This window comes from Pholis gunnellus, assembly GCF_910591455.1.
Source record: "Pholis gunnellus genome assembly, chromosome: 21".
Taxonomy (NCBI): domain Eukaryota; kingdom Metazoa; phylum Chordata; class Actinopteri; order Perciformes; family Pholidae; genus Pholis; species Pholis gunnellus.
In genome coordinates this window covers 12882929-12894431 of record NC_136548.1, presented here as the reverse complement: position 1 = coordinate 12894431, position 11503 = coordinate 12882929, and the positions used below count along the sequence as shown (strand labels likewise).

General features: G+C 39.9%; 1 protein-coding gene across 1 annotated transcript; it reads left to right on the top strand.

Moving 5' to 3' along the window:
- Positions 1–4371: 4371 nt before the first annotated feature.
- On the top strand, positions 4372–10970 carry qrfprb (pyroglutamylated RFamide peptide receptor b; the record flags this gene model as incomplete). Its single annotated transcript, XM_079182157.1, has 6 exons — positions 4372–4738; positions 6212–6370; positions 7562–7623; positions 9195–9430; positions 10356–10453; positions 10573–10970. 6 exons carry the CDS (start codon positions 4372–4374, stop codon positions 10968–10970), a joined length of 1320 nt encoding a protein of 439 aa, XP_079038283.1.
- Between the last annotated feature and the right edge of the window lie 533 nt (positions 10971–11503).

Below are 11503 nucleotides of genomic sequence, written 5' to 3'. Positions count from 1 at the left end.
GACTATATGTTTATATCTTAACACTGCGGGTTGCAGTTACGCCCTTGACTAAAGGCAGAGCCGGTAGAGCCATCTGCATAGATTCAAATGAGAGCGTATCTTTTTTTGTGAAAAATATATCCTATACATCTGCGGTCTAATAGGGGGTTAATCAATTGTGGGTTGTTGCAGTTTCTTTCTCTCCTTGTTCTACATCTTTTCTGTATGCTACTGAATCTCTATCTGCTCTTTTCTTTACTTTTCCAGTGTCTTTCTTCTCTTTTCTGCATAGCATCTACTGGAACTATTTGCCTGTAGGGTCTTCAATGTCAGTGTCTGATACACTGTTATCATTATGTGCTGCAGTACATGTAGTGCTAGATGAAAGCAAAACCAGTTATGGGTCCGGTAGAGTAATCAGATAAAACAATGTTATTAATTAGTTATCTAGAAACCTGAAATGATCTCTTATTCCGACATATTAAAATGTTGGCTGTAATTGCTGTCGGCTGTAATTGCTGTCGGCTGTAATTGCTGAGCTTTGTGGCTTAGACCAGGTTTAAACAAAGATAAAATAAATGTCTCTCAACTTTATTTGGCAATTGTAACAGTTCAAAATGTCTCCCATAAAATCCTCAACATTATGTTTTTCAAAACTTAAATTCAGCATCTTTTCAGCTCGTCTCACCATCAATGAGCAGTGAGTTGACACAGTGATGAGTCTTAATTTGAGTGGTCCTTCACGCATTAGAAGCAATAATTGTGTGTGTTTACCTGCTCATTAGTATTTAACTCTATCCTGGCTAATCTGATCTTTCTTTAGTATAGTATGGCATTAAAAAGTCATATTATAGAATGTAAAATAGTCACCACTGTAGCACTCTTTATTTGTTGAATTCTGACCCCTTACAGTAGTTACTTCTCAGAAAATCAACCAACTCAATTAATTTATTAAGGAAAAAAAGTAATAGAAATGATAATGATAGTAATAATAATAATAATAATAGTAGTAATTATGTCTTTGATTATTATTGTTATTATTTGTATACATACATACATACAAGTAAATACAATTTATCAGGACTTCTGTTTCCCTAAAACACAATTTATTTTTTCAACACAGCTCTTTTCAAAAGAATTTTGACAATTGAGAATTACAATGGGAGCGGAGAGGTGAGCTTGGGTTATCTCATGCTGCTCTTGGCCTATTTCCAGTTTTGTCCAGTAGAAGTCCTTTCACAAAATCAACTTCAGTATGTCATCGTGCTCAGCGCCTTCTTTCTTCTATATGCTGATTGAGTTTGGTCCATCTTATTGCCCATGTCTTTCCGATTTCTCAGTAGATGGTTTATTATCTCTCCCTGAGGATTATCTCTCTTTCTTCCAACATGCATAACCTCTCCTCCGCCGCCCACCTATTCCCGGGTATTGTTGTGCTCTTGTTTAAGCTGTTTTACATCACGACTCAGATCGATAAAGGCTTCTTTCGTTTCAGTTCTCAAGTCTTTCCTGAGGTTTTCAGATCTTTTTCCGTAATGTCGTCCATAAGTCTTTGGAGCAGTTGTTCCATCGTCTGTTCTCTAGTTTGTTTATTTTTTCAGACTTCTCTTTTCCAATTTCTTTGATGGCTGTTCTCCAAATTCATAAACTTCTGCAGCCAATCGTTTAATAATGTTGGCATAGGATTTTACCCTATTTATGCGTATTATCTAACCAAGGGTAATCGGGAGCTTTTTTTCTCATACTGCCATCACCCACGTGCTTCAGACAGAAGCCCTTATCCTTTAATTGCCTCCCAGTGTGAGAAAGGGCCTTTTTTCTCCTTCTGACAAGCTCCAAAAATAACTTCTGAGCTCCTTAACATCCAGTTAAAGTAAAAAGAAAAGTATAGATGTATTGATTGCAGCAGCATTTAGACTAGTTGGCTCTTTAGGGCATGCAAAAAGTTATGCCCAGTATACTTATGTCCCTTTGGAGCCTTTGTAATGTTTGCATGTAAGTGCTTTCATGGTCAAATGCTGCAGTATGTTTGCTGTGTAAGATTGAATATTTTTCAGCCTAGACCTTGAGATCACTTTCATATCTTGGTTCACTTTCAGGATTCATAATAGAAACCCTGTTTTCATGTTTTGAAACACCAAACCACTAAAAGTTTTAGTTTTTTTATCTCCCTTTGTGTTCAGATTTGTCCTTGGTTATTTTTATATTTTCAGTGGACCAGTCACACCAAAAGCTACAATCTCCATCTGTTACATATGTTTTAAGGCTTTATTTCACACCACTAGCTTAGTGATCGGCTCTTATATTTCCCAGTTCACGACTCAATCATCTTCGTCTACAGGGCTACTTCTTATGTCTACCCACAAATTATTGTCAACCTTAGGAAACGAAAATGTTGAAAGCAAGAGGAAAAGCCAGGGATCACCAAAGTAGGACTCATTATCCGGGGACCATGAATGTCACTCCACAATTTCATGGCAATCCAACGATTGGCTGTTGAGCTGTTTCAGTCCATTACAAATAGGTGGACGGAAAGAAAGACCCCGCAAGCATGACACCAGTGTATTCTTTCCAATATTAGCTTTTCTTTGTCACATTCATATTTAGTTAATGTATATGCTGCCTCTAGGACACACATTTTATAAACATACACAGTGCACAGTGCAAGCTGAAATCCTCAAGCAGGTCGGTCCAAATAGGCTGAAAGAACTTTTCGGTCTAGACAGCCATTTTGGCACCCCCTGGCTGAACATCTCAGGATGGAGGATCAGTGAATCAATTCCCTTCTTTGCCTGTTTTAACTCTGCCTTCTTTTTAACATGTTTTCAACATTTTATTCTATTTCTCTGGTTTTTTCATCATCTCAGAATATTTTCATTGTTTCACTACTTCGGACTCAGTAGGCACGACTCAGTGCAGGACATTTTGTGAAGCTCGACAACAGTTTTTTTTAATTGTATTAACTGGCAGTGACAACCTTTAACATTAGATTAATTTAGCAAATTCAAACAACACTCTTTTTTACACTGTTAGCTGCAGCTACCTAATGGATTTGCATCTTGCATCTCAAACAGCTTATTGGCATTAATGCATCCTCCCCCGTCTGTCTGGTTTAAATACGCTCCCAGACAGCGGAATATAGGCCTTGCTATAACTTTTGTTAAACCCACGACGCACAATGCTGTTGCACAATGCTGCTGCCTTTCTTTTTCTGTGTATTCATGTATTCAATATAGGGGAAGCTTGTCTGTTACCATACCGTTTTTCCATTATTACTTATTATTTACAGCGATGAAGATAAATAGAAAAGTCTTAGAGCTGCATTCATGTTGGAGCCGGATGACCTTTAATAAAAAACCTGAAGTACAGACGGTGCTTACAGCATTCATGTCTTTAGCCTTGCTAGTTACATGGATCTGTGGATGGATATGTTGGTCGGTTGGTCCACCACTTTGGTCCACGCTGAAATATCTCAACCACTATTGGATGGAATGCCAGCATTTACCATAACCTAACATAATTTACTGTACTGTCAAACAGGTGTAGACCAGGGACTGCATCTTGCAACATGGCCCTGCAATGGCCCATTCCCAACTTTCTACCCCCCTTGTTTTGGCGACCTTGTTTGGACCACACCCATCTTCAATCTCGACCTTCATTTTGATCTCAACTAAGCATCTGTAAAGTGTAATGACTGCGTCTTGCAAAGTTGCGACGCTATAGCGGTAAAAAATAGTCCACAGACAGAGATACTCAAAGGGTGAAAACAATACCAGTGGTGCGACGGATAAAAAGTCATAGTATGGTAATGCCATTAAAATGTCATAAAAAATGTCAAAGTATAGTGAGTCATACAAATGCATAATATGCCATAGAAACAAGTGTCATAAAACATGTTGTAAGGCATAGTATAGTTGGCCATATATCATAAAATGTTCAGAGTATGTGATATAAATGCCATAAAAAGTCATAGTATGACATAAAAAACATACTATAGTTTGTCACAAAAATGTCATAATACAGATAATACTTGATTTTCATATGCAACAAAGGTGTTAGAAAGAGATATTACGAAGTGAAATGTAATTGCAATGATTTGCATAATGCATTTTCTTTGTGTGCAGATGCAAGGCTAAATGTAAACATAAATGACCGACCATAAAGTATGAAATATTCATACATCACACTAATTGATCGTGTCCCACACGAACGCACGCACGCGCATAAAGAGCAACAGTTGCAGCAGCTATACGGCTGTTGTTGGGTGAAGGAGGCAGCGCACCACCCGGACGCACTCGTGGTTTTAAAGAGAAGCTCTCAGCTCTGAAACGTTTTTTTTCCCGTTTCCTGCCAGAGAGCGGGTTGTTCTCAGCGTTAATCACGCCAGTCAGGATGGCAGCAGCTTCGACAGATTCAGGGCAAGGGTCCACCAAGATAACTCCCGAAGCGTTTCAGGAGATGCTCGAGCACTACAACCTGAGCCGCCAAGAGTTTATCAACACTTACAACATCAAGCCGCTCGTCTACATCCCCGTGTTACCATACAGCGCCAAGACCACCTTCGTGATCATGTACATGCTTATTTTCCTCCTGGCTCTGGCTGGAAATAGTTTGGTCATCTACATAGTTTTGAAGAAACGCTCGATACAGACGGCGACCGATATTTTTATTTGCTCTCTGGCGGTCAGTGACCTGCTCATCACTTTCTTCTGCATACCTTTCACTTTGCTGCAAAACATCACGTCCGAGTGGTTTGGAGGTGAGTTTTTTTTTTTAAACCTCTTGTCTTATGTTTCATTGGCTACTTATTCAGGCAATGGCACGAATACGAGGCACTATCTTGATAGGAGTAATGATTTTAATATGGGAAAATAAGGCAATTAAGGCGAATTCAAACATTTTTTATTCTCTTGTTTGCTCTGGGAAATGTTCGCTTAACGCAATAAAATCAGATAGAAGTCCGCCATTTAGTCAAAATACAATTTAAAGCACTATAAGTACATCTTGTAACTGCGACTGAATGGCTGAACATTGAAGGAAGCCAAACACAGACTCGTGCTGATTCTGACACTGGTTGTCAAACCCAAACAAGTAGAGCAAACCGGGAATTAGGTTGACCAGCAATCAAGACAAAACATTGATCCCTTCAAGCCAGCTACTGCAGGAGCTTTTTACACGGATCAATACATGCATTGATGGGTGCCACATGTAACTATTTAGTATTGGAATATTACAGTTTTGTTTTGTTGTTGTTGTTGTTTTGCAGGATGCAAACTTGAACGTGTAACTCAGAGGTGCTGACTCAACTTTTTGATGCTCCAATTCAGGGTGCTGTCAGTCTGTATAGTATAGGCTAGTATGCCATAAAATGTCATTGAAAATGTGATAGTATAGTGTGTCATAAAATGTCATTGTATGTCATAGAAATAATAATAATAACGTCTTAGCATAGGGTAGGCTATGCCATGAAAAAGTCGTAGTAATGCATGGCATAAATAACATCAAAATGTCATAGTATATAACTGTGTCATAAAATCTTCAAACAAACAAAAACATTGATCCCTTCAAGGATTGAGGCTAGCTGCAACAGAAGCTACTACACAAGCTAGATGACAGATTGAGCCCTCATGTGTTCTGAGTCACAAAACTGTAACTTTTCAGTCCCCGAACTGTGAGGAGTTTTAGGAATATAAGACATATAATATCTTTAAAATATTTCTACACAGATCAATAAATGCATTGATGAGTGTCACATTTAGCCTTGGAATATAACATTGTCCTCATGAACAGAGCATTATCAGCTTTACAGATGTCATCATATTTAACATTTCACAATATTGTCACCATGTCTGATACCAACAAGGACACCTTATTGAAATGTAGCAACATTCAATGTATCATAGCAATTGAAGGCAAGCTCAAAGCATGTGCTCCTAATTAAAATGTGGTCACAATTATTTCAGGTTGACTCAAAGCAGACTTAACATGAGGGTCTTACTTACTAATTTTCTCCTGGGTTTCAGCTCCGAGCGTCATTAGCTGTGACATATGCATGTTCAAGAGTAATCAGAGATGGTTTTGACATTTCGATGAAACCCCACCGGAAGATGAAAATGATGAGGGAGAGTTGGCCAACTCATCAGTCTCTGATCAACAAAAGGAGTGCAGCGAACTCTCATAGAAATGCATGCTCTCGGCTGTTTCTTGGTAACTGTATCTGTCTTTCTTGCAGGCGTTTTGGTTTGCAAGACAGTTCCCTTTGTACAGACTACAGCCATAGTGACGGGCATCCTCACAATGACCTGCATTGCCATTGAGAGATACCAGGGCATTGTCTTCCCACTGAAAATGAGGAGGCAGTACTCGTCGAAAAGAGCATACAATATGCTAGGTACTCTATATTTGTGTGCCTCATTGTGCTTTTAAGAGTGAATGTATTTGTGTGTTAAAGGGATCCTCTGCTGAGGTATACAGGTCGAGATCTGATTGAAGCTAGAATTATACTTGTGTGTAGATAAATATGCAAACCTCTCTGAGGACTTACACAGGCAAGGGTGCTATGGGTAACATGTCAGAGAGTTGAAGAAGGCTGCACACAGACAAACACGCATGAGAGGTTTGTTTTCTGATTTTCAATATACCATGCTTACATGTTATTTTCTTCTCCGTTTGGAAATAACTTCTCAAAAAAAGTTGGATTAACCAATCAGTTTGCACTCCAGCCCAATATGGCCAAAGCTGATTGGTTAATCCAATATGCAGTATGAAGGAAAGCAGCAGGAAAAAATGCTGCTTTCATTAAAAGCAAGCTTTTAAAGTGCCGCTGCAGCTCTCGCCCTCTGAGAATTCAACATGAAAATGTATTCGCCTCTGCAAGTCTCGACACATTTATCCCATATTTTATGCAAAATCAGGATGATTTGGCAATGAACTGTCTCCTCGAGGTTATACGTTAAGGTACTGCCCCAATGGTATATCAGCAATGACACCACATCAATATTAGATGAGATGAATGTTATATAGAATTCAGGTTTATTTTCAAAATGTATTTAATATTGCTATAATTTTGGATGGTAAAGTTAACTGTTTACCTAAAGAAAATGGAGTTCTCCTTGACAAAAACATTAATGTAAAGTAATTTTTTGAAAAAAATGTTGTAATATTAGTCTTAAAACCCACATATGTGTCAGGCTCAAAAGTGAGAAGAACCCCAAATTGTCCTTATTAGCTCTTAACGCAATGTTTCCTCATCTAAAATAATCCTTGATTTATGTATATATGGATAGTAAGTGCTGATATTTCTGGCAAATAATGACTAACGCACTGAAATTAGGTCTCGTCATGTAGCATGCCATTCACACTGTTGGAATTGAATACAACGTGAGGAACCTTGCACTCGGCATGATTAGCAGCTTGTTATTCACGTGAAAGGTATTTAATTATGCAGCTGCTGTGACAGATGTTTGGACAGGTTTCTCCTTGAATATCATTGCCAGCTACTGTATCAAGCCGAGTAGTATTTAAACCGTGTTTTCTGCAGATTTTACCTGCTTGTAATTGTTTTGCTTGACGTATCCTGCAGGGCTGGTATGGATTGCCTCAGTGATAGTGGGTTCACCAATGCTGTTTGTGCAACAGCTAGAGGTAAGTGGTGCCACTCAAAGCAAACTGTCACCTCCTTTGATTAAATAAGAACACTGATTCAGCACTGAAGAGCAGACAATTGTTCCTGATGACCTCCTGCTGCAGTTTGTGAATTTCATGGACCAGAACTTCACATTAAATTGAATGGCTGAGAAATGCTAGTTGGCTTTTTCAGCTTGCTATTTGGTATATGAAGCTGAGCGGAAGTTCAGTCAGGAAGACTCTCTTTACACTCCTTTCATTCATAAATCTCTGTCTCTCTCTGGCTGCGACTTCCACCCGATCAGCTGATTGTGGGCATTCGCTTTTAAGTTAACCAACCAGATCTGCCACAATTTCCTCAAGCCAATCACATCTTTGCTTTCATCTCTGCTGCTGTCAGTTGTCATTGCAGCACAATCAGATGCGACCCTCCTCCTCCAACCCACTCACCTCCAGTCAGCATCACAGTCATGCTCCTCATTCATCATCGGATTGCAGCAACTCCCGCCACTGTGCCTTATCTAACCTCAGCATCGCCACCCCTTTATTACAGTCCAATCGCAATTGTGGCTGTAAAACTGTTCCGCTAATGTTAGTGTAAAAAAATGCTGATTTTGTTCACACTGCTGTCAAATTGTTGACCGTGAGGATGGTATTTTTTTTTGATAGTTTTACAGAGAAAAAACCTGTCTATTCATTGATTCTGACGTGTGGTTTGTGTTCTAGGTACTGAAGTAATGCGGAGGTTGTTGTGGTTTAGCCGGATACTGTGTGAATCAGTGCCTTGCATGGTCTCTTGTTGCTCTGTGGTAATCCAATTTCAAAAGTGACACCAGGCTGGGTGTCATGATCCCGGTGCGCATGTTCTACAGAGTGAATAACATGCTGCAGCTTTGACTGGCACATAAATCTCTTCCCTGTTATTTGGAGAAACTCTTGACAGAGTTAAGAGAGTTCATATTTTATTGACTGTCTGTCTGTGCCTTCTGTTGGGCACGCCACCAGGTGTAAATACAACATCGCAAAATCATGTATTACTATGTGTTTATTTCAAAGTACTATTAGAAATGACATGCTGCAACGGGGAATTTAAATATTTTCACTGTAGTAGTTCCAGCTGATTGTACATTCCTAAATCCAAACAGAGATATCATATTATAGGAATATTATACAGGGCTTAAGATGATTGACTTTGAATTAGTGTTTCAATACTAGACTGTTTATTAACAATTTTACGGATTTTAGTATTCAGTGAATGGGGAAGCGGGCCCACAGACAAAGTTCTGCCCCTCCTCTGTCAGTACATCTGTCGCACCACTTAATATAACTTCTGAAGCCCTATTTGCACAATATCAGTATTACCTGGGGACCTCTAGTCATTTGTAATAATTGCGGAGGTTGTCTGTGATCTTCATCCTATGCAAAACCCAAATTACCTACGATATTTCACACAGAGGTCATGTGATACTATTAGTCCTGTGCGAATCGGAATCTTGTGAATTGGGGTTTTCGCAATGTCTTTTTCTGGTCAAGCTTAGTAGTATGCGCTGGCAATCAGGACTAACAGCTTTTCTCCTTCCCTCTCAAAGGTGAAGTACGACTTCTTGTATGATCACTACCACGTGTGCTGTCAGGAGAGTTGGCGCTCTCTTACTCACAGGCAGGTGTACACCACCTTCATCATGGTGGCTCTTTTCCTGATCCCCCTGGCTGCCATTCTTTTGCTCTACACACGTATCGGCATTGAGTTGTGGATCCGCAAGAGGGTGGGCGACTCCTCAGTCCTCAACACCATGAACCAAAGGGAGATCAGTAAGATCTCAAGGTACGCTAGACAGCACAGGTGTTGCATTTGTATCACATAGACATATTTATTCTAGGCATCATGTCTCCTGGTAGTATGGATTTCACTCTTCCGAGTGGTATTTTTGGCTTTGTTTCGCATTTCAAAAAATAAAAATTGGCTGTAGTTGGTGATGGGAAGCCAGTGAAGTATCATGTCCTTGTAGTTTCACTGGTGACTCCTACTGGTCGGTCCAGGCACCTGCACAAAGGGGGAGCAACTTTACTTGATTTTTAGTTGCTAGTTTAGTTTAGTTTAGCAACTTAATAGCTTAAACTTTCAGTTGTTACCAACCAATGTTTACATTCAGTAGTAAATCAAGAAGAAGCTAAAACGTCACGATGGATGGATTGGTGACCAAAGCATCTTGTTGCCTAGGAAATTGGTATGTTGGTTAAACTTATCAAGTTTAGGCTACTGAAAGCCTAAACTGAAGATCGTCATGATGCCAAATAAATGATGTTAATGTTTAGGGAAGAAGAAGAAAGTCAAACATACACACTGTGTAAACCAATCCATCAATCCTGACCTTGTGTTTGCTGCTTTCTGCTTTGCTACTGAATGTGAAAATCTAATATTTTGTGATAGGCAGGGGTGCAAAATGTCAGATGTTTGCTCGTCAATGTCGGTAACTAAAGGGCAACACGCGCTGGCGGCATCACATTTTCAGGCTGTTTCTGCAAATCCCAGTCCATTTCAAACTCAAACATGTCACCTATGTTTGATCTTCACTGTGTACTAGTAGTATTTACATATTCATAGATTCTGGATTTTTCCTGCCAGGGTCCTAATATTTTCCACACTGAGTGGCACATTTGAATGTAAGAGTGCAATCATTAGTGTTATTAGTTTTTCCTGTGCTTTTCAAGCTATAACAAGTCAACTTGTCTGCTGTGAATTTCTACAGGAAAAAGAAAAGAGCCGTTAAAATGATGATCACCATCGTTCTGCTGTTCACCATTTGCTGGGCACCGTTCCACACGGTCCACATGCTGTTTGAGTACTGTAAGTACAGCTGAAGTCTATATGAATTTGAATGTAATGTAGCATATATAGCTGTTTATTTATCTGTCCAGTTCATCAGTTTGAGTTTTTAATCTCTTTGTCTGTGTGGTATTGTCCAGATGACCTGGAAAAAAAATATGACGGAGTCACACTAAACATGATCATCGCCGTTGTTCAGGCCATCGGGTTCTTCAACAGCTTCAACAATCCAATTGTGTACGCCTTCATGAACGAGAACTTCAAGAAGAGCTGCGTCTCCACCCTCTCCCACTGCATACATAAGCCTAACCAGCAAGGCGGCGCCGTGGTGATGCCGAAACTGACCGTGCAGTACATCAAACCCCAAAGCAGAGAAGCCTTCCTGGCATCAGATGAACGCAACAGCTTGGACCAGCAGTCACCGGAGAAAGGACCTTCAAGTTCTCTGCACGGAGAGAGCTTGTTAGGAATAATAGGAGAAAAAATCTCCACCATACAAACAGAGCTCCCTGCAAACAGCTCCTCTGAAGTCAAATGACAACCGGCTCAAAGTTCAGGTGTTTAGCCGTTGAACTCGTCCCTCCTTTGGCTGTCAATCAACAGCGGCAGGTGCATCAGATGTGATTTCAAATCTCACAGTTGTGGTTCAAAGACCCAACATATCTCTCTGCAGTGCCAGAGGCCAGAGCGTATTCTTCATTCTGCTCAGGACAACAGTAGAAAGGAAGTGAAGGAACACCAAAAAGGGGCAGTTTTGCTGCATTTTGGGGCAATCAGGACCAGAGTTCAGACAGTGAAGCACCTTCTCTTTTTGTTTTACCTGAATAGAGAAATCAATTCTGTTGAGATGTCTCTGAAATCTGCAGGACATATAGCCTCTCTCAGTCAGCATTTTATGATTTGTCGAAGGGAACCATGTTCAATTCCATCCCAAATAAGCAGAAACTGTTACCACGGTGGTGTTATGAGAGACTGAGAACTGTTCGGAAAAGAACATAGAGGACACTGACTTTAACAGGAAAGGGTTGCGCCTCTGCTTTTGTTGCACCGCTAAATCTGTTCAAGTCAGCA